The sequence below is a fragment of the Primulina huaijiensis genome, chromosome 10 (genome assembly GCF_012295235.1).
Source record: "Primulina huaijiensis isolate GDHJ02 chromosome 10, ASM1229523v2, whole genome shotgun sequence".
In the NCBI taxonomy this organism is placed as follows: Eukaryota; Viridiplantae; Streptophyta; class Magnoliopsida; order Lamiales; family Gesneriaceae; genus Primulina; species Primulina huaijiensis.
In genome coordinates this window covers 2439622-2467201 of record NC_133315.1, presented here as the reverse complement: position 1 = coordinate 2467201, position 27580 = coordinate 2439622, and the positions used below count along the sequence as shown (strand labels likewise).

The window sequence follows — 27580 nt, the reverse complement described above, 5'->3', positions numbered from 1 at the left end:
CTTTTGACTCAACCTAAAGTGAATCGGTTTACATTGTTTGATAAAAAGTTGAGATTTAATTTGTGTTTTCTTTCTATTGACATTGGTTGTGATATTATTTCATATAATTGGATTCTTTAGCAAAATTAAACACACGAAAACTCCTTTGAGACAGTCTTACGGGTCAATTTTATGAGACGAATATTCTATTTGGATCAATAATAAAAAATATTACTTTTACGTCAAAAATATTATTTTTTTTTATTGTAAATATTATGAAAGCTGATCCGTCTCACGAATAAATATACTTTTCAAACCCCTCTATCTAGTTTTACATTAAAAAAATTAGCGAAAAGACTTTAAACATTTAAATACATATGAACCCAGTATAATATGGTTTTTTCTTTCTTTGTTCAGAGCCAATGCTTTTTCTCTCCCTGTTAAGAGCCCCCCTTAAACCATTCTTTAACTAAATTATTTGATTCATCTACTCTGCAAAAATGGTCGACCGTTTCGAGGGTCTTTCAATCACAAAAAATGAAGATGAAGAATTACTTCTAGAGGCCATTCAGAGCTAGGAAGGGGCTCCACATCTTGATTATTGTCTGGTTGGACGTTTCCTTACAGAGCGTCTGATCAATTTTATTGCAATGAGAAATCGAATCGCAAGTATATGGAGACCAGGGCGTGGTGTGAATATCACCAATCTGAGATATCAGATCTATCTTTTTCAGTTTTTTCACGAAATGGACGTCAAACGAATACTGGAGAGCGGCCCATGGTCATTTGACAACCAGCTTCTAATCCTATGACAGTTGCCTCCCGGGGATATCCCAACATCGGTACCGCTATTCACACTAGCTTTTTGGGTTCAGATTCATGACTTGCTAGTGGGTTATATGTCTGAAGAACTTGGGAAACAATTAAGAAACTTCATAGGCTCTTTTCTCGAATATGATGGGAACAACAATTCTATCGCCTGGAAGAAATATATGAGACTTAGAGTCATGATAGATGTCCAAAGTCCATTGAAAAGATACAAGAAGATAACGAGATCCCAAGGTGATCGTTCATAATTAATTTCAAATATGAGAAATTAAACTCTTTTTGTTTCCTATGTGGTATGTTAGGACATACCGACAAATTCTACAAAATTCTTTTCTCTATCCCTAAGGAACAACTCAATTGCGAATGGAGGCCATGACTAAGGGCTACAACTCGAGGTACCGTCGAAGACGAAGAAGAGAAGTGGCTTCGCAATTATCAAGGGGGGCCTCCAGAAACATCTGAGATTCAGACTTCCATTGCCATAATCACCACACCGCAATCCATGAAAAATTTACAGATAATACCAATAATCACGGGATCTTATAATCCAGGTAGAGATACTAACCCAACAAATTCTTTAATTATAGGAAGTGGGTGGGAAGAAAAGGAGATGGAGATTACAAAAGAGAGAAAAAGAAGACATGAGCCAAACCAAAACCAGGCCCAACAATAGGAGATTGAAGTTGACAAGTTTCAGGAAGTTACTGAAGGCAAACGTTCTACTGGGCCTAAAGACAACGTAGCCGAGTTTTTGTTAAAAGTAGACCTGAGGAAGATCAATGATAGTCTTAAGCAGGAATTATAGGGGTTTGGGCCACCCCTGTGTACTTCCTACCCTTTGTGAATTGGTCCGTGTATATAAGCCCGATGTTATTTTTTATTTGAAACATTACCACATTCACAAATAATCGAAGACATTCGTGTTCGGTTTGGTTTCAAAACTTGTTTTGTAGTTGATAGATTAGGATGTAGTGGTGGTATTGGGGTTTTTTGGAGGAAATCTGGAGAATTCACATTATTAAATTACTCTAGAAATCATGTGGATCTCATTGTCTCTGATGACAAGCATAAAGAATGGTGCTGCACTAGATATTATGCTTACTCAGAAAGGAATCGTAGGAGAGACTCATGGAACTCTATTCGTTCTCTGGCTGCACAATCCAACCTGTCGTGGTTGTGTATCAGAGATTAGAATGATATGCTATCTACCGAGGACAAAAGAGGCAATGTAAATCACCCACAGTGGCTTTTCCGTGGTTTTAGAGAAGCCATTGATGACTGCAATTTAACAGATATCCCGCTCAACGATCATCAATTCACTTGGGAAAGAAGCAGCGGTACTGATAACTTCGTGGAAGAAAGGATTGACCGAGCGATGGGTACACTGATGTGAGCAGAAAGATTTCCAATGGCAAGACTCCACAATCTTAGTGCACCAGTGTCAGATCACTCTTCGATCTTGCTAGAAACAAAGGTTAAGGAAATAGCTGTTCATAAGCACCGTTTCCGTTTTGAAAACCGTTGGCTTAGAGAACCTGACCTTAATTAAATCATGAAAGATTTTTGGGTTAGAAATAAAGAGATTGATATGATGAAAGGACTTACATTCTGTTCGGAGATGTTGGATCCATGGGGCAAAACGGTAGATGGACACTTCCGCACCAATATCCGAAAATGTAAGGAACAATTGGAGAACTTGATGGACAAATATGATGAAGAATCCATCACATAATTCAAGGAACTTAATGAACAACTTGCTTCTCTATTACTGCATGAGGAAGATTATTGGCACCAAAGAGCAAAAAAATCTGGCTTAAAGATGGGGACAGGAACACTCGGTTCTTCCATACTTCAGCATCAACAAGAAAACAAAAAATAAGTTAAATCGACTTAAAGATGCCAATGGTAACTGGCAAAAATAGCAGAGTAATATATGTGAAGTGGTCCACGACTACTTTCAAAACTTATTCTCCGAAGATGATAACATTTCCAACGAAGTGTTGGATGAGGTTCAACCTTGTGTGACAGATAGACAAAATGAAGAAATGTTAATGCCTTTCACGATAGAAGAGTTTTGAGAAGCTGTCTTCGACATGAAACCGGATAAGTCCCCAGGCCCCGATGGCTTTAACTAGACATTCTTTCAACTATTCTAGACACTAATCGGAACAGATGTAGTTTCAAGTTGTGTAGGGTGGTTACATGATATGAATTTTCCTCCTACACTCAATGACACAAATGTGGTGTTAATCCCAAAATGCAAGATTCCACAGTCAATGAAAGATCTTCGCCCCATCTCTCTTTGTAATATATTGTACAAAATCATCTCCAATGTCCTAGCAAACCGAATAAAGAAGGTGTTGCCCCACATCATCTCACCATTTCAATCCGCTTTTGTAGCAGGTCGTTCAATAACAAATGATGTTCAAATTGCTTTTGAAATCATCCATCACATGAAAAGACAAATTCGAGGAAAAAAACGAGAAATGCGGCTATCAAAATTGATATATCAAAAGCATATTGTAAGGACCGTGTATCGTATTATCGTAAATCTTATGTTGATTATCGATAATGCATGAAATTATCATGTGATTACGTATATGATGTATATCATGACAATGGAAATGAGAAAATATGTGGTGATCATGAAAGATTGTATTAGAAATTGATTTGTGTTTGAAAAGTATGCTGAACCGCAATACAAAAATGACACATGTTACGGTTTTGGCATAATCATCTGAGTATTAGTCCAAATGGGATGAGATTAATTACATTGAAAAGCTAATACATAGTACTAAAACTTTCATGTTTTGAGTTTTGTCCAAATCCATTTGAAAATATGGGCAAAATCACCCCGAACTGTATCATGTGCGTTGCAGTTCCTGCAATGACACATTTTGGGAGAATGAGAATAACTCTCGCATACGATATCCAAATTGAGTGAGGTTGGTGGCAAATGAAATTNCAAATGAAATCCAAGACATAGAGCTACAACTTTCATGTTGACCACTTTTGAAAATTCGGAACCTAAAATAGCGTTTCGGACAGAGCAAGGCGCGTACTTGCGCAGAACTGCGCGCGGGGGCAGAACCATGCGCGCATATGCGCGAGTTTTGGCGCGCATATGCGCCGACACTTCTGAAGCACGATTTAAGGAGTGATAAAGACGAATTTTTCCAGATGTATCCTTTCATTTCCTCTGAAACTTCGAAGGGAAACAAGAGGACTTGATTTCTTTCGTCCGAATCTACTTCGAAACGTTGTCCAAACTTGAAACAAAATATATATTCGGAATCCTCGCGTCGAAAGCTTCCTTTTGAGGTAAGATTCTTTTGGTTTCAGCAGCTCTAAATATTAAAGTGCTAGAATAGCATGTATTTGAAGTTGATTTCAATATATGCGACAGAATAACCGAAAAGAAACTCGTATTCGAAGTCGGAATTGAATTATGTTATGATTTCAATTTGATATGAAATTTCAAAGTTTCAAAAGATATTTAAAACTTATATTGTTGATTTTGAATGATGTTATTGATTGAAATGAATATGTTATTGATGTAGATAGATTATTATACCGAAATCTTCAACCTACATCAATTGGAAACGAAGAATTGAGGTATGTTGCGACCGGGTAACATACGACAGGTATTTGTATCATATGATATATGTTTGATTGATTTGATTGATTTGACTGAGTTGATTGAAAATATATGTCTATATGCCTTATTTGTTGAGTTGATGTGGCATACATGACATACATGTTGAGCTATGATCCTTGGATACCCTGATATGATTTGATTTGATTCTGGGGTTTGTGAACACAATGCTATGTTTGGTATTACATGACCCTTAAAGCATAGACATTAGTGGCCCCGATGATTTGATTGAGATTTGGGATTTGATGGCGCTTTGTCGACGCTATCATACGATTATCCCTGATTGAGGCCGGTGTGCCAGCTCGAGCATTGATTTGTTAGCGATTCGATTGATTCTGACATGTGCTCAGTGGATGGGCATTTGACCTGATACCTCCACGACATACATGCATTGCATATCATATATCATTGTTTAGATATCTGGGGTATATATTGTGGTTGCTTGAGACTGAGCTTTGCTCACCCCAGATGGGGCTGTTGTTGTCTTTGTATGTGGACAATGACAGGTACTCCAGGATATCAGGAGACCGGAGATGGTACTTCTGGAGGAAGTCACAGTTTGAGCTGAGGTTTATGTTTTCCCAGTATATATATGTATTTATATACCGGGGCATGTCCCGAGGATATGATTTATTGTTGTATGAGTTGTTTTGATTATGTGTGGGCAGATTTTATGATGTGAGATGAAATACTATTTTTAGTATTCAAATAGCATATTTTGGGCTCATTGTAAAGAAATTTTAAACTCGTTTTCCGCTGTAATTAATTAACCCTAATCAAATTGCATTGTAATAACGATTAGGAGCTAAGGGCCCCACACATATGACCGCATTGACTGGGCCTACCTTCTTCGGATCATGAAAAAACTTGGCTTTGCACCGAAATGGATCCAATATATGAAATTGTGTGTTAACCTCGTCAAATACTCTTTCCTTGTTAATGGGCAGGCTATTGGACCTATGACACCACATCGCGTGCTTCGTCAAGGCGATCTTCTATCGCTCTGTCTTTTTATATTATGCACTGAAGGTCTATCAGCGCTCATTCGGAACTCTGAGAGGCTGGGATAGATTCAGGGGATTAAAGTTTGTCGTGGGGCTCCGTCAATAAGTTATCTTTTCTTCGCCGATGACAGTATGCTTTTCTTCCGAGCCAATGCTAATGAAGGGCATCATGTGAAGAACATTATTGAAAAGTATGAGAAAGCTTCAGGCCAGGCCATAAATCTCTCAAAATCAGGCATTATGTACGTTGGTAATGTTCCCAATATTGAAAAGGCAGTTATATCAGATCTATAGAGAGTCTCAACAGCATTGGACACAAGTCGATATCTTGGTCTCCCTTCGTTGATCGGAAGGAACAAAAACAGATTTTTTCTTACCTTAAAGAAAGAGTATGTGCACAATCACAAGGTTGGAGAAAAAGCCACTGTCAAAAGCAGGCTGTGAGATCCTCATCAAATCAGTGGCTCAAGCAATTTCAACTTTTTGTATATCTACTTCCTTCCTCCCTCCCTCACTAGCAGAAGAAATTCGGAGGATGATCAACTCATTTTGGTGAGGCAGAAAAAACAACGCAACCAAAAGGTTGAACTTGTTTCAGTGGGAAAAGTCGTGTGTCCCAAAAGAATTTGGCGGAATGGGTTTTCGAGACTTCTATGGTTTTAACTTGGCAATGCTAGGGAAACAAGGATGGAAACTCTTTAGTGATTATAATGCTAAAATTTTTTGTATTTACAAAGCTAAATACTACCCGAGAGGGGATTTCTTAAATGCCAATCTAGGGCATAACCCAAGCTTTGCTTGGCGTAGCATTTTGGCTTCCCAAGTAGTGTTAAAGAGAGGCTGTATATGGAGGATTGTTGATGGTAGTCATATCAACATTTGGAAGGATCCGTGGCTTCGTGATCCCTCAAATTTGTTTGTGGAAAAAGCTATTATTCCAGAGTTACATGATTGGACAGTGCAAGATTTGATGGTTTCGGGCTCCCGGGAATGGGATCATGACATCCAAAACTATCTTTGAGGACAAAGATACTAAATAAATCATTGAAATCCCACTAGGACCAATACAACTCCAAGATAACCGAATCTGGTATTTCAGTAAGAATGGGGCTAACACATTGAAGTTAGGCTATCATGTGGCTATGAGCTTGGATGTAAATCTTGAGTCAAGAAAAATCCATGGCAACTGGAAGGCAATCTGGAAGTTGGATGACCCTCCAAAAATTAAAATCTTCCTCTGGCGACCTTGTAGAGAGTGCCTTCCTCATCGCATTAATATATAGAAGTGAGGAATTCATGTGTCATCTTTATATGTGGTGTGTAACATGGAACTAGATACCTCATGGCATACATTTATTACCTGCCCATTCGCAAGAGAATGCTGGGCTAACGCTAAGTTGAGTCAGGTAATGGACTCCCAAGCAGAAGTAGCAGAAGGATTCACACAGTGGTTATTCAAGATCATCCAAGACCTAAGCAGAGCAGAGTTGAGCAAGTTCGTAACTATCCTATGGGCAATCTGGAAACAAAGGAATTCCTTGTTATGGAACAACCACGTAGATATCCCATCTAGAGTGGTAGTCACATCAATGAGTTTTCTTTATGATTAGATATCTTTAGCAAGGAGCAACAAAAAATCACACGAAGTAGGTACAAGAAATCGAATTTGTATTTGGACACCACCCCATATTGGAACTGTTAGATGTAACATTAACGCAGCCTTCTTCGATGGCAAAATCTGCTGGGATAAGTATGGTGGTGCGAGATGATGAGGGAAGATTTCTTATGGCCATAACTAACTTGATCAAAGGACTTTGTTGTGTCAAAAAAGGAGAAGCAATAAGCCCGTTGGAAGCTCTGTCTTGGATCCGCAATTCAGATTATTCAAATGTCCTCTTCGAGGTGGATGCGCTGACAGTCCACCATGCTATGCCAGAAACAGCTGCCGATAGAACGGAGTATGAAGGCATAATGGGTAGATGTAAAGACATTGTTGCTACAAACCCAGGTTATTCGATTCATTTTACCCATAGACAAGCAAACAAGATTGCACATGTGATAGCTAAACATTATTGTTTTTATGCTAGTCTTTTTGTTTGGTTAGAGACACCAACGTGTATTGGTGATCTTATGAGTCTGTATTTTGCTCATTCTATTATTGAATGAATGTCTCTTTATCGTCAAAAAAACTTATATGTGATTTTGATTTAAAATCTAATATATTTTCACCCAGAATTTTTAAAAATCTAAGATACTCTATTTTTAGAAAAATTAACATGACACTGTTAGCTAAATAAATTTTTGCAACATGATTGATGTGATCGAACTCATTGATTAATTGGTAACAAAATCAAATTAAACAATTCAGAAAATAAATTAACTGTTTTCCGAAACATATCTACATAAGCTTAAAGAAAAAGGAAAGCGGAAATCCTAAAGAAATTCCTCGCAACATATTTTTATTTGTCGTCAGCTTTTATCAGAAAAATACGTGTTTGCATCCACAAAAAATTTTTTTGCAATCCATGTGCGCACATTTTTTTTCTCGAATGAAAATCGATACAAAATATTGAAAATATAATATTAATATATTATAACAAAATGTTTCAGGTTCAGTACTAATATATGATTTTTTTAATATCCAAATATGTATGACAAGTATTGATATAAATAATCCATGTCTTTTCTTGGATGATAATTGGTACAAAACATTGTAAATATGATATTTGAGTACCAAATATTTCATATATGATACAAATATATGATTTTTGAGTACCCAAGAATGTATAACAAATATTGATATTAATGACCCGTTTTTTTTCCAATGAAAATCGACACACAACATTGAAAATGTGATACTAATATATGATATTTGAGAATCAATTCTTTCAGATCTAATACTAATATATGATATTTGAGTATCAATTTTTTTTACATTATGTAAAATCAAGTTGGCCAAAAGGACGTTTCAATTCGAAAAATTCCTTCTATAAAATATTTCGTTCCATGCTTTTGATAGTTTTTTTTTTTTTTTTGTAAAATTGGTTGTTTGGAAGACAAGTCAAAAAGCACGGCATCTTCGATGCAGATACCCCTGGACGCCGCTGCCCGCAGTTTTCTAGAGAATTTTTTTTTTTTTTTTTTTTTTTTTGCGTAAAAAACTAAGTCTAGAAAGTTGGCAAGAAACTTCCCCCTTTCTTCCAATTTCCCTTTGATTTATGGTGATGCGGAGATTTGCCAGAAATCTCATTCCCCGCACCAAACTTTTAGCTTCCGTGTCGCCACATCCATACGCCACCTCTTCATTTTCTTCTCCACCGAATCATATCTTGTCTCCAGCCGCTGCATTTCTCTTGCGTCTCCTGAGTACCACGTCGGCTCCTGATTCCATGGATTCTGACTATTCCTCCACTCCTATCTCCATTGACTCCATTAATCCTAAGGTGATTTTATTTAGCATGTTTTCTGTTTTGTTTGAATTAGCATTTTTTTAAAAGATTTGATCTGGGATTTGATCCTATTTGTTGATTGGGTTATCGGTTTTGATTTGTTTTTTTGGGGTATTGGAAAAAAGTAGTCTTGTTTTTGCTGTTGTTGTCTTCACGTTTGATCTTGATCAAATAACGATTTCAGCAGCGCTTTGGAGATTCGTAATCTCGCTTAATGCTTTGAGCTCTGACTCTTTTCTTCAAAAGAGTTTTTAGTTATTTCAGTAACTGTGGATTGATCTCTGTTTCCCTTAGCCAACTTCGTTCCCGATATAATATTTTGATTTGTTCTTCTTTTAGATTTTTATATACCTCCTGTAGATTGTGGAAAGACCACTATTTGATAAATTCACTTTTCTTTTCTTTTCTTTTTCTGTTCATCTCTTGGTAGTTATCGAGCTTTTGGTAGCCGCTTGAAAGTTAATCTCACAATTGATCATCTGTCTCATAGAGTTGATTTGAACCCCTTATGGATTGATAACATTGACAGGTGATTCTTATAGATATCAGGGGAAAAAATGAATGTAATATCACTCCATTTATGATAGTACTTTTGTTCCTTTATTGATTTTGAATATTTTGCCTTTAAATTTTGGTAATCGGTTGCACTTCCAAAACATGTTGGCCAAAGCAACCTTATGCTAACTTTCTAAACGTCTTTCCAGGTACTGGCATGTGAGTATGCTGTACGTGGAGAAATTGTCACTCTTGCTCAGGTAATTTCTTTCACATTTGCTAGTTACTACAGATTGTGCAACTGGATAGGTGGACTTCAAACCTTATATTATTTTGAGCCCTCTTTTGCATTTATTCTACAGAAACTAGAACAAGAAATGAAGAGCCATCCAGATCGTCAACCTTTCGATGAGGTACTAATTTCGTTTTGATTTAATCATGCCTTGAAAAAAATGGTCTTGGTTCCACCTCATAGTTCGTGTAGACAATTTGATTAGCATGTTTGCGGTTTCAAAAATGAATATATATCAATGTGTGTGTGTGATAAACTTAATGAAAGTTACATTAGATGTACCATCGGAATCGTGGATTAATCTTCATCTGAAACAATAAGAATGTGCAATCACATTGTTGCCTTTGAGAAATGCAGAATGGTTTTTATGCTTTAGATTAATTTTCTATGTTTCTTGCTGCGTATCAACATCAATTGCATGCTCGCATAAAACAGTAATTTTTTCCAGCAATATGCCTTCAGAAAAGATTTTTTTTTCTGAATTCAGATGCGTGAGAGTTTGTGAGTTAAGTTGAGACGTTATATTTGTGTGAAGATTTATGGTTTGTGATGTTACATGGACTTCACCCCCGTCTCATTGTGGCATGTTTACATTAAAGGGTAATATAGATGCCATACTTATCCTGTTCTTGTTTTTGCAGATACTTTACTGCAACATAGGAAATCCTCAAGCACTAGGTCAGCAGCCAATCACTTTCTTTAGAGAGGTAAGCGGACTGCATATTATGTGGCTGACCTCAAGTTCATGTGTCCAGCTTCTTATATCATTTTTTTATTCAGGTCCTTGCTCTGTGTGACCATCCTTCCATTTTGGACAAATCTGAGACACAGGGTTTATTTAGGTAAAGAGGTTCAATGTTTGAACTAGACACCTGACTTGACATTATTTGAACCGATTTTTTATTTTTAGTACCTTGGAAGTTTCATATTACTATTGATTATGCTTTTATATGTAAACATGAGTGTTAAAGTTTTTATGGCAATGCCATTGGGTGAAACTATCTTTCATAGATTCAGTGAATAAAGAAGGTGAATACAATAAATCATAGAATCCCAATTAAGGTCATCTTAATTTATTAGATTCAGTGTAGAGTAAGTTATTGTATCTGTTTATCTTTATTGTCGGCTAAAAATAATGATCGCATCATCTACCTCTTTATGACTTAATTTAAAGTTCCTGATTTGTATCCAAACTGGGATGGTTTTGTTGTAATAAATTCATATTTTCCCTTCTTTTTCCTCATGGATTTGGCAGTGCTGACTCCATAGAGAGGGCTTTCCAGACCATAGATCAAATTCCTGGACGAGCTACTGGTGCATATAGTCACAGTCAGGTAAGCATGACTTCACTTGAAACCTTGGGCTATGTACTTAGAACTCTACTGATGTTGAAAAAAATTTCTCGTGTTTCTATGAAATCAGGGAATCAAAGGTTTGCGTGATCAAATTGCTGCTGGTATTAAAGCTCGTGATGGATTCCCAGCTGATCCAAATGATATTTTCTTGACAGATGGTGCAAGCCCAGCAGTAAACATTTTATGCCCTTTCTTGTTATGTACACAGAAGATTGAAAGACAAACTTCAAGAGTTGCAATTCCAGAGATGGAATAACATTTCTCTGCGCTTTGTTCAGGTTCATATGATGATGCAGTTGTTGATACGATCAGAGAAAGATGGTATACTGTGTCCAATTCCTCAGTATCCTCTTTATTCTGCTTCAATTGCCCTCCATGGAGGCTCTCTTGTACGTCTTTGGTAGCTAGGAATATGTCTTTCAAATATTTACCTAGCTTCATTTAATCGACGAGTTTTGATACTTACTTCTTCTGAACTTTGAGCAGAACCTAAGTTCAAATTGTGATCACCTTCATTTTTTTGAGTAGGTTCCTTATTATCTCGATGAAGAAGCAGGATGGGGAATGGAGGTCTCTGAGCTTAAGAATCAGTTGGAAACTGCCAGGTCAAAGGGTGTTTGTGTCAGGGCATTGGTTGTCATAAATCCTGGCAATCCTACAGGACAGGTAAACATAAGTGAATCTCTTGAGGCCTGAGGGTGATTAAGCAGGGACTTGCCTTTTCTGTATTGGCTAATTGTTTTTTCTGAAATCTTGTTTCTTCTTTCTGGTTTGGTTCTTGTCTCACAATTTGAATGTCTCAATGCTTCTTCTGAAGGTTCTGGCTGAGAACAATCAAAAGCAAATTGTGGAATTCTGCAAGAAAGAAGGGCTCGTTCTTTTGGCAGATGAGGTGTCTAGATTCCTTAGAGTCTCAATGATACTTAACTTATGAACCTGCTTCTGAAAGTTGCTGCTCGTTTAGTCATTTGGATATTGATACTCTCACTATATTGCCTCTAGATGGCTTTGTGTCATTAGCATCAAATAATATTTGTCTTTGACGATTTTGGTTTTGGGATTTTTGCAGGTGTACCAGGAAAATATTTATGTTCCTGACAAACAGTTCCACTCCTTTAAGAAAGTTGCCCGGTCTATGGGTTATGGGGAGAAAGATTTATCTTTGGTATCTTTTCAGTCTGTGTCGAAAGGTATTGTGGTCAAATTTTCTTGCATGTTGTAGTTATGATTTTGTGACAGAGGAACCTCTTCCTATTAGATGAGCTTCTGTTTCTTCTCCTCCTCCAGGTTATTATGGAGAATGTGGAAAAAGAGGAGGTTACATGGAGGTCACAGGATTTAGTCCTGAGATAAGGGAGCAAATATACAAAGTGGCTTCTGTAAACCTTTGTTCTAATATATCTGGTCAGATTCTTGCAAGCCTTGTCATGAACCCCCCAAAGGTTTGTTTTCTTGTTCATCTTTGCTTAATTATACTTCATTCCATACAAACTATAAATATTGACCATAAAGATCAAACCAGTAATACACGAAACAAATTTCCCCTCTCGACATGAAAGTTAGATCATAGATTATTAGGTAAAAGTGATTGATTACCCTCGGTAGGAAGCCACATGTTAGAACATGTTCCGATTATTTACTTCTCTAGATGGAAACTAAGTGGGGTAAAGCTTGATGCAATTAACTCACTGATTTTATTGTCCTCCCTTTGCTTTCTGGTGTAAGCCTTCTCCAGAGAAAGTATTTTTATTTAACCCTATACTTGACTGTAATTGATGGGATCCGATAAACTGAATTATAATCAACTTCTCTTTGAAGTAATACCCTTATGTCAGCCCTATTTTAGTTAACTTGCCTACTTGCCTGTTTCTACAAGCTAACACATATAAGATCTTGTTAGGCTGGTTCTATAATTCAATTGCAGAAATATTATGAGAGAATAAAGATTCAAAGATAATGTAATATTTTTGATATTGATAAAAAGTAAAAACCAGAGAAATCTCTGTAAATTCCCTAGCCAAGCTAGTGCAACAAGAATGATAAAAAATGAACTGAATAACTAGCCCACTTCACTCTCCCCACTAATATTCCCCCGTTCCCACGTGATATCCTAAATGGGGATCTTGGGCCTTCTAAGTGTAAACAACACAATCTTTATGTTGGGCTTTGGATGATATTCTAGACCCATAACTATCCTCCCCCTCAAAATTTGCTTTGTCCTCGAGGCTGAAGTCTGGAAATTGAGTTGAAACCTCAGCTGGCATGTTCCCATGTTGCCTCTTCAGTAGGCCGATTCTTCCATTCAATGAGTACTTGCAACTTCTCCTCGTTACCTGCTTTCTTGTACCTTGTAAACAACACCTTGCTCAGTTCAAATTCCAGGAGAAACCACATGATGTATTCGAGACACTTTGAATGGACCATAATATAGAGGAGCTAACTTCTCAAACACTCTGTGACACACTGATTGTTGTCTATGCGGCCGCAGCTGTAAGAATACCATATCAACCACCTGAAATGATATCTTTCGCCTTCGAGAATTCACATGTTCAGTCATTATTTATCATGCTCTTTGCAAATCATACTTAAGTTGCCTCAACATCTCATCTCTGTCACTTAACTCTTGTCTCACCGCAGCTACTTTAGTCTCCCCTAGTAAAAATTGAGTCAATACAGGTGGTTTCCGCCCATAAACCACTTCAAAGGGTGTTGTTCCTGCTGATGATTGTCAAGATGTGTTATACCAAAACTCTGCCCAGTGAACCCAATTTTTCCAATGTCTGGGTTGTTCAGACGAGAAACACTTCAAATAAGTCTCCATGCATATGTTCAACACTTCGGTCTGCCCATCCGATTCGGGATGGTAGGCTGAACCCATTGCCAACTTTGTACGAAGCAATTTGAGTAGTTCAGACCAAAAAGCACGTAGGAATACTGGATCACGGTCACTTTCGATGGAACGGGAAACTCCATTTAAGCGGACCACATTTTTCATAAACTGCAGCTACTCTCTTGGCAGTAAAAGGATGCTTGAGTAGAATAAGTGGCTGTACTTGGACAGCCTATCCACCACCACCACCACCAGTACCTCATAGCCCTTTGATTTAGGTAACCCTACGATGAAATCCATCGAGATATCATCCCAGATAGCACCTGTAATGGGCAGGGGCTGTAACAATCCCTCCGGCTTAGTTGCTTGAATCTGTGTTTCTGACAAATCTTCCATTTGGCCACCTTTTTAATCACATCCTTTTTCATGCCTACCCAATAGAAATTTCCTGATACTCGCTTTAATATTCGCAAAGCCCCTGAATGGCCACCTGTCGGTGTAAGATGGCATTCGTCTAACACCGTGTCGACCCATTTTGATCATTTAGATAGAACTTATCTGTCCATAAATAATAAACTTCCATTAACCAATGAATATGACCCCATTATCCCAATAGATTGAGGTATTTTTTTAAAACTTGCTGCAGCAAGGGATCCTCTCGCACTGCCTGATTAACTCCCTCAAGTTCCAACCAAATTGGCACTGAAATGCTGTTCAACTTGACTGCCCCATGTCTCCTTGATAACGCATCTGCTGCCTCGTTGTGCACCCGGCCTTGTACTTGACCTCGAACTCATATCCCATTAATTTTTCCAACCAATGTTGCCGGTTGTGAGTGGTTATACGCTGTTGTAATGGATTCCTCATTGATTTGTGATCTGTCATGACCACAAATTTTTTGACCCAATAAATTCGCCTGTGTTTGATGGTCATCTTTAAAGCCATAATTTCTTTTTCGTAGGTGGATTTGGCCATCGCCCTGTCCGCTAAAGCCTTGATAAAAAATGCAATGGGTCTCCTCTCTTGAGAGAGCACCTCACCAATTCCCCTACCCGGTGCATCACGCTCGATTAGGAAGCCCATAGTAAAATCCGGTAATTGTAAGATCGGAGCAGTTCTAAGCCGTCTCTTAAGCTCTGCAAAAGCATTTTCAGCCCCTTCATTCCATCCAAAATTATTCTTTTTGAGCAACTCAGTTAGGGGTTTGGCAATCTCTCCGTTGTCACGTATGAACTTCCGAAAGTACCCAGTCAAACCCAAAAAACCCCTCACTCCCTTGATGTTAACTGGTCTCGGCCATGCTCTAACACTCACTACTTTCCGCTGATCGACAGCCACCCCAGAAACTGATATAATATGGCCCAAGTACTCTATTTCTTGGAGCCCAAAGCTACATTTCTTCTTGTTTAAGAGTATTTTTCTTCCAGCATCACTTCTAGAATGATTTGAAGATGATTCAAATGATCTTCCCGCCCCTACTGTAAATGAATATGTCGTCGAAAAAGACTAAAACAAACTTTCTCAAATATGGCCATAACACTTCATTCACAGTGGCCTGAAACGTGGAGGGTGCATTTTTCAGCCCTCATATGTGTTTGAAAGGCTGTTTGGGAACATCCTCGGGTTGTACCCTAATTTGATGGTACCCCAAATGCAGATCCAACTATGAGAAATGAACAGCCCCATGTAGTTCATCCAATAGCTCATCAATAACAGGTATGTGGTATTTGTCGGGTATCATGATCTCATTTAATGCTCGATAATCCACACACAACCTCCAGTTACCATCTTTTTTTTTTAACCAAGATAACTGGGCTCGAATATGGGCTTTGACTCAGTTGGATCACTTCTGCAGCAAGCATCTCAGGTACTAATTTCTCAATCTCAATTTTCTGGCAGTGTGCATACCCTATAAGTTCGCACTTGAACCGACCCACTCCCCACTTTAATCCTACTACCATGATTTTGGTCTCTGTCCAGTGGTAATCCCGAGGATTTTCAAATACTCCAACATACTGTAGCAGTATATTTCGAAGGGTTGGCTGTTTTGCCGTGCTTTTTTGATTGAGTTATCCATAGAGAAAAGAGCTGCACAAAATTCAACCACAAGACGTTTCGCAATTGAATGAAGTGATACCAATGACCTTTGAAGTGTTCCACTTGAAACACTACCTCTTTGTTCATCTTTCATAGATATCATCCTTATCCTTCCCCAATCAACTCTCACCTCGCCTAGAGTCGTCGGTCAATCTATCCCGAGTATCACATCCACATCTCCCAACTCAAACAAATAACCCACGATGTCCAACTTACACACGCCCAAGTCAGCACTCAAGTTCGGGCAGACCCCTTGACATGTAACCCGACATCCATCACCAAGAAACACCCCGAATATCACTGACTCATCGACCCTCATCCCCGGATTTTTACTAACATTCTCGACACAATTATGGCTAGCACCACTGTCTATCATCACCACCACCTCTTCAGTAGCAATTTTGCCCATTAATTTTCATGGTTTGAGGTTGGGAAAAACCCGAATCAGAGAAAAATGACGATTCAAGCTTACCATATCCCTTGTTGGGTTCTGTGTCGATTTCCGTCTCCATGTTAATCGGCCACTGAAACTCCTCCCCCACGTCATCTTCCCCCTCGTCTACTGCCATCGATGTCACTCTTAGAGACTTCTGCGCACATTTATGTAGAGAATTATAGGGCTCGCCTCATCGGAAACATAACCCCTTTTCTTGGTAAGTAGGGCCCTCGATGTGAATGTGAGCCAGCTTAAGTCGATTATGTATTGGAATTCAAAATAGTATTCTGCTAGTCCAAGCCACCCACGGGGATCCACAACATCAGGAATTTCGATCCTCCGTAGAGCCTGTCGCATCTCCTCATACACATAATTTTTTGCATCCTTACATGAACCACAACCTCCATCCTCCTGACCCTCTACTTCATTCACCACCTTCCGCACTCGTTCATTTTCCAACACGTTATCCCGATCATCAACTGCCTTTCCAAAACCCACTGCTCCATCCTTGCTTGCGATTCGAACATTTTTGCTTGTGATTCCGCGATGATAGCTACTGTTTTGGTCAGCGAACTGATATTCTCCTGCATCTCCTGGACGGTCTTCTCGAGTGCTTCGATCTTCGCTTCCGAACGGGTTGTAGCCATTTCTTCTATCCGGCAGGTCAGACTAACTGTTAGGGTGCTATAATTCAATTGCAGAAATATCATGAGAGAATAAAGATTCAAAGAGAATTAAACATTTTTTATATTGAAAAAAATAACACCCAAAGAAATCTCTGTAAATTCCCTGGCCAAGATAGAGCAACAAGAATGATAACAAGTGAACTGTATAACCAACTCACTTCCCTCTCCCCACTAATACTCCCCCTTTCCCACGGGATATCCTAAATGGGCCTCTTGGGCTTTCTAGAACAAACTTTATGTTGGGCTTTGGATGATATTCCGGCCCCTTACAGATCTACATTCCTCCAATTAAAAATACATTTGTGCACCCTTGTTGGTAAATTTGTTCTATAATGTTGTAGGTTGGAGATGAATCCTACGAGTCTTATTTAGCGGAGAAAGATGCAATACTCTCTTCACTCGCAAGACGTGCCCAGGTTAGCTTTTAACTGAAGATTAACCATATGTCTAAGATTACAAACCGAAGATATAAAGAAGGAAAAACTCATAAACGTATATCGAGTAACAAGTGCTACCTATTAAACTTTATAAACCTCTCTAATTGGTGGCTTGGCACTAGTTGATTTTGGAGCCTTTTTTCTATTTTCACCTATTTTCTTATCTTCACTCTTTCCTGGTCTTCAGAAACTTGAGGATGCATTAAACAGTTTAGAAGGAGTTGCATGCAATAGAGCAGAAGGTGCCATGTATCTTTTTCCTCGTATACGCTTACCAAAGAAAGCAATAGAAGCAGCAGAAGCTGTTAAAGCAGCCCCAGACACGTTCTATGCCCGTCGACTTCTTAATGCCACTGGAATAGTTGTCGTCCCTGGATCTGGTTTTGGACAGGTAAATATTACTAGTTTGGTTTCATAATCATTTACCTTGTTTTATCTAAAAAAATCATTTACCTCGGGAAAATATTTACCAGGTACGATTTTTTAAGAGCATCTTTTCAGAAAACAAAAAAGTTATTCAATTTTGGATATAAATATAAACATATTTATTTTGTAGAATTAAATAAATTCCCAGTTACTATTATTAATTTTTTGTTTGGGTTGTTTTGTGGCAGGTACCCGGGACATGGCATTTTAGGTGCACAATATTACCTCTTGAGGACAGAATACCGGCCATTATTTCGCGTCTCACTGAATTCCACAAAGGATTCATGGATGAATTCCGCGATTGAGGAACTCTGCATTAAGTTTCTTGGCTACACAATTTGGACCTTGGTCTAGCTTATGCTATGACACTCTTGAACGTGTATCATGGAAGACATGAGCTCCATCTAACTTTATGCTGAACTCAAACATGTTTTGATCAAGCCAATGGTATATGCTAGGAGTGTTTCGCTTGGCATGGTATACACCAAATCCACTTTGCTTTAAAGTGAACCCTTTTGTCGAGGCATATCTTTCAAACTTCATACTCTCAGCCACTGACATCCAGAATGGTTTGGGACTTTCATAATCTGTCACTTTTTTGTGAGACAAGCTATTTGATTATTATATGTTGCGAGTTTTTCCGTATTATGTGAGTCTCTGCACACTTTTTAAATGGAATCAATAAAGTATCTAAATAAGAGTTTAGATCCATATCAAATACCAAAACTCTAGCAAAAGGATGCAAGCTCAAATCCTTTTAGGTTAAATAACAGCGTGAAGATTGTGCTTGAGCATGTTTCCATGTAAGCAGACATTCAAGATTTGAAAAGCAATTGCTGTTATCCAAGACAAAAATTATAGAAGTAGGTCAACAAATTCATTTTACTGAAAATAATGTTCACACCCTTCAATGCAATTGAATCTCAAAAGGTGAAGCCAGTAGTGATACATGAGTTTTTAAACCGCCGTTATAACGACTCAGTCAACGAAATGAACACAGAAAATTAAGCACGGTGGGATGGACGCTCCCCGTTTCATCACAGGCGGCTGATGACTTCTTCAACTTCAACAGGGGTGTACAGATGATAAGTAGGCGCCACCTTAGCAATGTCGACGTTGTTGGCTGTAACCTGATATCAATCGATAGCGTTCAAACCAAAGAGAAATTTCGATCATGAGGTATAAAAATATAATCTGCATGCATCTCAAAAGTAGCATACCTTTTCCTCCATAACTTGCTTCAGGATAGAAAGCGCAATAGTTTCTGCTTCTTTCAGAGTAAGATCCTGAATCGATAGAATAACTTATAACATTAGACTTGAACATGCTACTTTGTTTTGGAATCTTTGGAATGTATAATATAACCTAATAAACAACAAACTATATTATTCTTCCTGAAAAAAAGTGCTCAAATTTTAAGAAAACAGATCAAACAAAATAGATTAGAGTTCATAGCTATAAAGTTATTAAAAAAATGAATGAATAACAACCTTGTTAAACTGCTCCTGCAAAGAGCTATCAGCACCTTCAGAACCTGACCCAATGGCTTTAGCATTGCATTGCCAAAATGTGCCAGATGGATCAGTGTAGTATCTGTGCACAACAAATCCCCTTATAATCAACTTTCTCAATTGATTAACGAGCACAAAATAATTCAACATAAAACTTAGAAAAGAAATGTCAATCTAGAATTTCACAAGCCGAATTACGGAGTGAACAAGCAGTTCCTGATAAATGAAAATAATTGAGTGAACTTTCTAAATTTTGTTTCAATATGGCTAAGGCAAGTGGAGATCAATCGTAATCACAACATCAATGGTCATCAAATGGAAAAATATTATGCAACTGAATTTCAACAACGATGGCCAAATGCAGCAAAAAAAAGCAGCTGCGCCTAATAACTTCTAGGCTTTCCATTTTCAGTCACAAATTAGCAAAGCATTAACATCCATAATTTCTTGCTGATCTTTTCACCATATGAAAGGTTTCAAGCAAGTCCTATTATCTTTCAATAATAATGAAGTCAGAAGTTAATAAGATCACATTACTTCTTTGATAAACAACAAACCAATAAATACAAAAGAATAAAGCTATAGACATTGACATTGCCATTGCCATTGCCAGCAATTCAAAATAAAAGCTGAACTTACAGGCTGGGGCCATTCTCATCATGACCAGCAATGAGAAGAGACACACCAAAAGGCCTGGACTGCAGGGAAAAGAAATTTAAAAAATTAAGAAACACAAGATTTCAAATACAGATGAACTTGACAGAGGAACAACAAACATCACTCAAGAAATTATTTAGTTAGTCACTGAATTTTGTTACACATAGTTTGCAAGGCTATAACAAGATATAATTAGTACTTGACTACAAGTAGACGGTAACTCAAACTGTCAAACTCATTACAAAAGGATGTATCTTTGAATTTGCTATATCTCAATTGTGCTACTCAATTGATGATAACTTTGCTGTCAGTGAGGCATAAAACAAATATAACTTCTAACAGTATACATATTATAAAAGGAAATTGCAATAAAAATAACTGAACTCTTGGACAACGAAAAACTCATATTTAAAGGATCTAAACAAACTTGAAAAGAGGCTAACCATAGATTCTTCATCTCCTTCACCAAATCGCAAGGCAAGATCACATAGAGCTTGAGTAGTGGATTCAACTGTCATGGGTTCACCGTACGAAAACCTATGATTCTAGAAAGTGGAACTGAGCCGGTTAGCAGTTAAAGCCACAAACACGATGACGGACTATAAAAGAAAGAACTTAGTAAGGCAAAAAAATACCTGGGTTTCAACTCTTGCATGTTCCACCAGGGTACGCGCATCAGCAATCAAGCCACTCATGGCACACCCAATATGTTCGTCGATTTCCATAATTTTCTCCACGCTACTAGGTTCCTGGAAGCCATTAAAATATATTATTTCTTTACCTCCCACAAGATTGCCAAGTTATAAAATACCCAGTCTAGTTCTTTATTTTAGATCATCATGCTTTCAACTAAACCAGTAGGAGAATTTTCAAAAGACTTGGAAAACATAAAGAACAGATCCATCGCCGATCTTTATGCAATTTTCACAATTAGAGTTTTTTCAAGTGATACTTCCGCTTCCGCAACTGCAAAAGGTGGATTCTAGTTTTCCTTAAGCACCAATAAAAACCAACAAAATAGAATGAAATCCGCTTTCAAAAATAATACTGCGCATACCAAAAGCGGCGATGTGATACGCTTCTCTACAGCAAGCACGACCCCTTCCTTAGTCTTCACTCCAATGGCAGTCGAACCCAACTGAAGCAACCACACCATAATACACATTATACAAAACTAGAAATAACCACAAAAGCCTTTAAGAAAACGATTTTAAAATACAAATCAGCATCAGCTACAACCTTGATAGCTTCGATTGCATATTCCACTTGAAACAACCGGCCTTCCGGAGAGAAAGTATTAACTCCTCTGTCATATTCAGTCCTACAAAAAAAATCACAAAATCAGAAAAAATCGCAATAGAAACCTCAGAAAACCATGATTAAACAGCTAAATAGTAAAAAATTAACCTTGTGAGGAACATTTTCGATGCACAATTTGGTAGGTTTCAAATTTCCCTGCGGAGTTGTTGAAAGCTGAATAATATAATCGAAAACTGTATAATTTTAGGAAAGCGCGATAAAATGCAAAAAAAGAAGTGATCTGAGGAAGAAGTTACTAACCTGGATTCGAAGACGAAGAATGATTTACGATGAATTTTATTTCGGCTAAGCTTTTGTGCTTGTGCAGCAAGACAGAGGAAAGCTATGGGCCGAACTGATTAATTGGGCTCTACCCAATGGGTTTTCTTAATGGGTTTTATGTACTTCTTAAATAAAAAATGCATTCGGCCCAGATTACTAATTATCAAGCCGGCCCACGTGTCTTTCCTAAACTCAAGAAATTGACCCGAACGCAAGTGTTCCTTTGAGAGATTTGTCAATATCAATATATCATACACTTTTCAAAATTCCATATATAAATTTAATAGGCTTTTGCACCTTTGCTGTTTCAAAAATAAAAGTAGGTGTTTTTTAAAACCCAAGCACATTTATTCAATTTGTAATAAATTTTATATCTTATTTTTAGATTTTAAAAGAAATTGGTTTATCACGGGTTTCTCGTTTTTTGATGCAACCAAATGTAGGTAAAAACATGTGTGAGATGGTCTCACGGGTCGTATTTTGTGAGACAGATCTCTTATTTGGGTCATCCATGAAAAAGTATTACTTTTTATGCTAATAATATTACTTTTTATTGTGAATATCGGTAGGGTTGACTCATCCCACAGATAAAGATTCGTGAGACCGTCTTACAATAGACCTACTCCCAAATGTATAACCATCGATGCACTGTGTGAGTTGTGAATTGAAATTAAGTTTATGATGTATCCAGCAAAATATATTTTGTTTAACTTATATTTCTCTAATATACAGCTTTTTGAGACCAGACTTGTAGTCCAGTGGTCTCACCCCTGTCGGATTAANATATAAAATAAGAAAAAAAATAATCTGTTATCCACCAAAATGATGATAATAATAATAATAAATGCAGAGATGAGAGAAACCACTTTGCAGACTGCAAAGGAACCCCAAAGCCACATTTTTGTATAGTAAATTTTGTTGTAAGCTTTACAATCTGTGTACGTAAAACACAGTCCAGAGTCTGCATCTGTCACTAAGATACAAAAACTTGTGTGTGTTTGTGTGTGTAACAATATATAAATATATGTCTGTATGTATATATCTTTCAATGTTTGCCCATTTCAGAAATGTATCTTTCCTTTCTGATACTGTGTGTGCTGTGTTTTTTTCTAGCAACATAATTGTCAGGGCTCTGCTTTTAGGTGATTGGCCACCCCAGCGACTAAATCTGAAGTCTTGAAGTTTCAAAATCAAAAGGGTTGTTAAAACATAGCTAAAATAATTTTATGGGATTTTTACTTTGTATTGTTGTAAGCAATTTGTTGCCAGAGTCTACAAGATTTGTTTGATGTTTTAGTTGAGAAATGGTCGGGATAATTAGTTAGGACAATATCTACATGACATAGATTTTGTCAACAGAGCTTCTGAAAGATTAAAGATTCAAGAAAATCCGAACCCCACATGAAATAAATTTCATTTAATGCAGAAACTCTGAATCATTCAATAATTTTTTTCTGAAAATTATCTGCTGTAAATTTATATAGGCAAGTTATATACCTGACATTCAGGATATGTGGTAAATAAGGTTTATTTCATCGTATTCATGTGGGCATTGTCCCTATGATAGGATGGATGATCAAAATTTGCCCATGCATATATAGGACCCACCATTTTTGGGAAATTGTATGTGTGACAAGATCTTATCCGTTGAAATGAAGTGAGGGTAGTGTCCACATAGGTAGGATCTCATCTACCTGTAAATAGAAAGCATTAAATTACATTCACATGGATTCTGCGCAATTAAATTCATAATTTCTTATCAAAATTCTTGAATATGTAGCATTTGTTTGGTTGCCTTGATTAGATGGGTTTATTTTTTTTTAATCCACCTAATCAAAATTCTTGCCGACCGTCGCCGTCGACCACTTGCCGACCACCGCCGCCGATCTCCGCCTGCCGCTGCTGCCGGCAACCACACGGCCGACAGACCACCACTGCCGCCGACCGCCGCAAAAGTGGAAGGACAATTTTGTCAATTTATCAAAAGATTCTTAATTATCTCATTCTTAATAATCACACCAAACACAATATTATTTTATCATTATCTACTTCAATCATTCTTTTTATCATTTCTCTCTTAATCATTTCATTATTTTTTCTTCCAACCAAAAATGGCCCTAGGAATAAGGTAGTTAAAATGATATGGCTTTTGCAAATTAAAACCTGAAACTTCTTGCATTTACTCAAATATAACTGCAGAGAAAGTACATACGGTGCCTAAATATGATATTTATTACAAGGGAAGCAGCCACAAGATTTTTCCTCTGAATATTTTGAGTTGACACGGTTAACCCCTTTACGAGCTTGCTGTCCGGTTTTAAGGATTTGTTCCGAATGCTGAAACTTGGCTTCCGCTCTCCATTCTTCGGCTTTCCGATGCACGTCGGCCATCCTTTTCATCAGCTTTTCTTCCAAATCTGATTTCATTTTCTGTATTTTAACCTGAAATATAATATTTAACATCACATAGTTCTAGAAATTCAAAAGATGAGCGCGTGAGATAAACCAGTCAAACGAAAATTGTGGGATTCCCTAGATCATATTCCTTTTTTGTTTTACAAGGTTCTTGAATTTTGTTAGAAGCTGGCATTGTCTTTTGTTTTGTCAGGACCCCAAGAACTAGGCACAAACTAATAAAATAATGGAGGACTCCTTATCTGTTAGGCAAAACATTTCCAACACCAAACCATATTATATTCTTACGTGACCACAAATAAATTTCCAGAGTTGAAAAAAAGATAGGTTCCCTCAATGTAAAAGGGTAAGGGATATAATAATCAAAGACACCAACTTCATAGAATTCTGCAAGCAATGCACATGAGTTCATCTAACAAGACATTATAATATACATATTGCAGGAAGTTCTCACCTTTTTCTTACTTCTCAAGTATACAAGTATTAATTTATGTGTGAGAGAATAAGACGAGCACGGCGAAGGAAAAGGGTGTCCAACTCTGGTGGGTGGCTCAATGTGGATGAAGACAAACAAAATCTTGAAAAATAATCCAATCATGGTCAACATAATTCAGCCATCCCTAATTAGATATCAAGGAAAATACAAAGGATGATTCTCATATTCTAATTGTGCTCAACTTAATGCCAAAGCTCAGTGTCTGATTTTTCTGTCAGATAGTGTGCCTTCTTGATTCCATGGAAGACTTGTTTTATAATTATACCCAGTATAAAAAAATTCACAAGTTTTCCTTTGTGACAACAACATTTTAGCCAAAACTTTGTCATAACAACAATGTTGTCTAGTGTGAAAATTGATCCTCATATAACAACATTAAGCGGTGTCAATGATACAATCTAGAGTCGGAATTTAAGAATGAATTCGATTGATTAAATGAGCCTCGAAAGAGGATAACTTGTATTTCAGATGATATCAAATTTCGAAATTTCTCATTTTTTTGCCCCACCACTAGCCATTATGACTACAAACACATGTGGAGGATAAAAGATTACAAGAAGTTCTACCTCAAGTTTCCTCGATTCTGCTTCTGCTTTCGCACTCTGAAGGTTCACCCAAGCTTGGATTTTCGCTTCTTCTCTTTGGTACCTGAATTTAGAAACGATCATAATTAAGATTTCCAGCAAGGATATAAAGAACAAATGTAGTGACTGGTTCTTCATCTACCTAAGGCAGCTCTTAGTGTTTTCCTCTTCATCCCAAACACAAGTTCTTGATCCAGAAACACTTTTCCGAAACTCACTATTCATCTCAAAATGCCTCAAACTTTTCGATATGTCCTCCTCCTCTTCCTCTCTCGAGCTCCAATTCAAAGCGATGGAATCATATTTCGACCCATGATGTAGTTTCGCTAAATGACACTCTTGAAATTGTGTTATATCAATGGTATTTGAGCTATCCATATTAGCCATGGATAATGGACCAGATCGATCAGCGGGTGTGTTGTGGCGAGCCGGTGATGTGCTTTTGAATGGTGTTGGACATCTTGAAGTCGTAGAACTTCCAAGAGGAGTCATTTCTGTGCCAATATCTCTATGTTTCACCTCATGTTTACTCTCATCCATTGACTTCACTATAGAATCTCCAAACAAAAATCCTTCTCTCAATGGGTCCAAGCCTCCAAATTTTGGACATACTGGTTTCACCTCATTTGTGAATTTATCTACATTTGCAAAAGATGATACTCCGATAGATCAGTCTAAGTTAACAACTAACAAGTCTAGTCAAAGCTACAGTAAGCATTAACAAGCTACCACTTTGGACAATGAATGTTTCTTATTATAGTTATATACGTAATTTATATCAAATTTAAAGTGTTACAAGTATTAAATGTATCCCAAATTAAGCTAGATTCAATTTTGAGTGCCAAACTTAGTGTTACAGAAAAATATCCAACACATTGGCCACAGTCAATAAGTCAATATCGCACCTTGAGGCTATTCTAAGTAAAAGGAAAGGTTAAAACACTGTTGGGACAAAAGGTTTCTTACCTTTTAGGAGTAAATCTGCTGAAGCTGAAAGTGAAACCCCATTGATAGCTCTGGTTGTGTTACGGTGATGGTCCGGTACAGAAGACCCATGAAAAGTTGAAAACACTTTTGAAACATTTTCCTCTGCAATAACCCTTGATTTTTCTGCAAAGATCTCACCTAGCTGTGGCCTGTACCCACTGGATTGCTTGGAGAGCATTCTTGAGGGCTCCACTGGCTTCAACAAGCCATGACTATTATGAGCAGGAGAGTCAATGCAAGAACTCCCACTCACCAACCATTTTTCAGCATCATCCCATTTTGAAGGGACATTTTTTCTTGAAAAATTCCCAGTGCTGAAGCTGAAAATAGGCCTCCCAGGTGTGGGTGGAGCTTCCAAACTCCTCCTTGTTGCAGAATTCTCCCCATTATCTCTATTTCTCTGAGATGAAATTTCCAGAAAAGCCCTGGTTTCAGCTCCATTGTTTGCCATTGGAAATGACTTGACAAACTCAGAGGTTTCTTGGAGATTCAAATTGCAAATGGGGTCTGAAAAAGAATCCAAAAATGGGTTCTTTGTGCTTGTGTTGCACAGTCCATTAACACCCTCTACCCCTCCTCCCTGAATCACAAAACCCATTTTTTCTACATTATAACCACAAACACTATAAAAGAAAAAAATACAAAACAAACATGAGAAAATTTTACTTACCCCATTGTAAGCAAACAAGACTGAAGCTTCCGAGTACTTGTTATCTCTATCCATTTCTTCGATCTTTCATCAACAATTTCCACTCACAATCTTAGAGCTACACAAAACTCACTCACGAGATAGTTGACCGGGGAGAGCTGTGTTGCTGGAGTAGGGAAAAAGTTAGCGACAACTGTGGAGTGTCTTCGAAAATACTGTTGAACAATGACTAACATGCAATGTACGACAAAAGCTTCACACAGCAAGGGGAAGTCTAGTGTGGAGGCTTGCTCTGCCTATATGTAGGTGGGCTTGTGATCTCAGTTCTTGGGGGGAATCAAAGGTTATATCTTGATTAGGAAAATTATTTAATATTAAAATTTTTGTCATCAAAAATATTATTTATATTCTCTGCTTTCCAAGAAAGTTCACGTAAACATCCGAGAATATTGAGATTTGTTGTTTTCTTTTTCACTTTTTGATTTCATTAAATGTCCAAATTCTTTTGTGCTCGATTATGTTTAAAATGATTTTTCGTTCAAAAAATAAATTTCCTAATCTATTATGGGTTCAGAAATTACTGTAATAAGTAAATTCTTGAAAAAGAGAAAATAAATATATTTCATTTGTTGGGTAAAGCTACGTGTGGGAGTTTATTCTCGGTATCGGGTACCCAATCCAACCCGGTCGGGTCGGGTCGGGTCGGGTATTTTAAAAAAAATGGGTTCGTC

The 27580-nt window shown here is 37.5% G+C and overlaps 3 protein-coding genes across 3 annotated transcripts; 1 reads left to right on the top strand and 2 right to left on the bottom strand.

Moving 5' to 3' along the window:
• Positions 1–8524: 8524 nt before the first annotated feature.
• LOC140986967 (alanine aminotransferase 2-like) lies at positions 8525–18610 on the top strand. The gene is made up of 15 exons (XM_073455390.1): positions 8525–8909; positions 9620–9670; positions 9773–9823; positions 10344–10409; positions 10483–10544; positions 10958–11036; positions 11125–11229; positions 11336–11446; positions 11586–11723; positions 11875–11949; positions 12127–12247; positions 12345–12499; positions 17448–17522; positions 17731–17934; positions 18158–18610. Exons 1-15 carry the CDS (start codon positions 8685–8687, stop codon positions 18272–18274), a joined length of 1635 nt encoding a protein of 544 aa, XP_073311491.1. The 5' UTR covers positions 8525–8684; the 3' UTR covers positions 18275–18610.
• A 214-nt stretch (positions 18611–18824) lies between these two features.
• Positions 18825–21700, bottom strand: LOC140986968 (proteasome subunit alpha type-5). The gene is made up of 9 exons (XM_073455391.1): positions 21545–21700; positions 21377–21458; positions 21195–21275; positions 20773–20886; positions 20581–20682; positions 20120–20178; positions 19460–19562; positions 19190–19255; positions 18825–19099 (listed from the first exon to the last, which is right to left on the bottom strand). Exons 1-9 carry the CDS (start codon positions 21556–21558, stop codon positions 19007–19009), a joined length of 714 nt encoding a protein of 237 aa, XP_073311492.1. The 5' UTR covers positions 21559–21700; the 3' UTR covers positions 18825–19006.
• Positions 21701–23865: 2165 nt separating this feature from the next.
• LOC140985821 (uncharacterized) lies at positions 23866–27265 on the bottom strand. The gene is made up of 5 exons (XM_073453766.1): positions 26871–27265; positions 26180–26780; positions 25356–25851; positions 25196–25277; positions 23866–24160 (listed from the first exon to the last, which is right to left on the bottom strand). The coding sequence occupies exons 1-5, from the start codon at positions 26922–26924 to the stop codon at positions 23936–23938; spliced, it is 1458 nt and encodes a 485-aa protein (XP_073309867.1). The 5' UTR covers positions 26925–27265; the 3' UTR covers positions 23866–23935.
• Between the last annotated feature and the right edge of the window lie 315 nt (positions 27266–27580).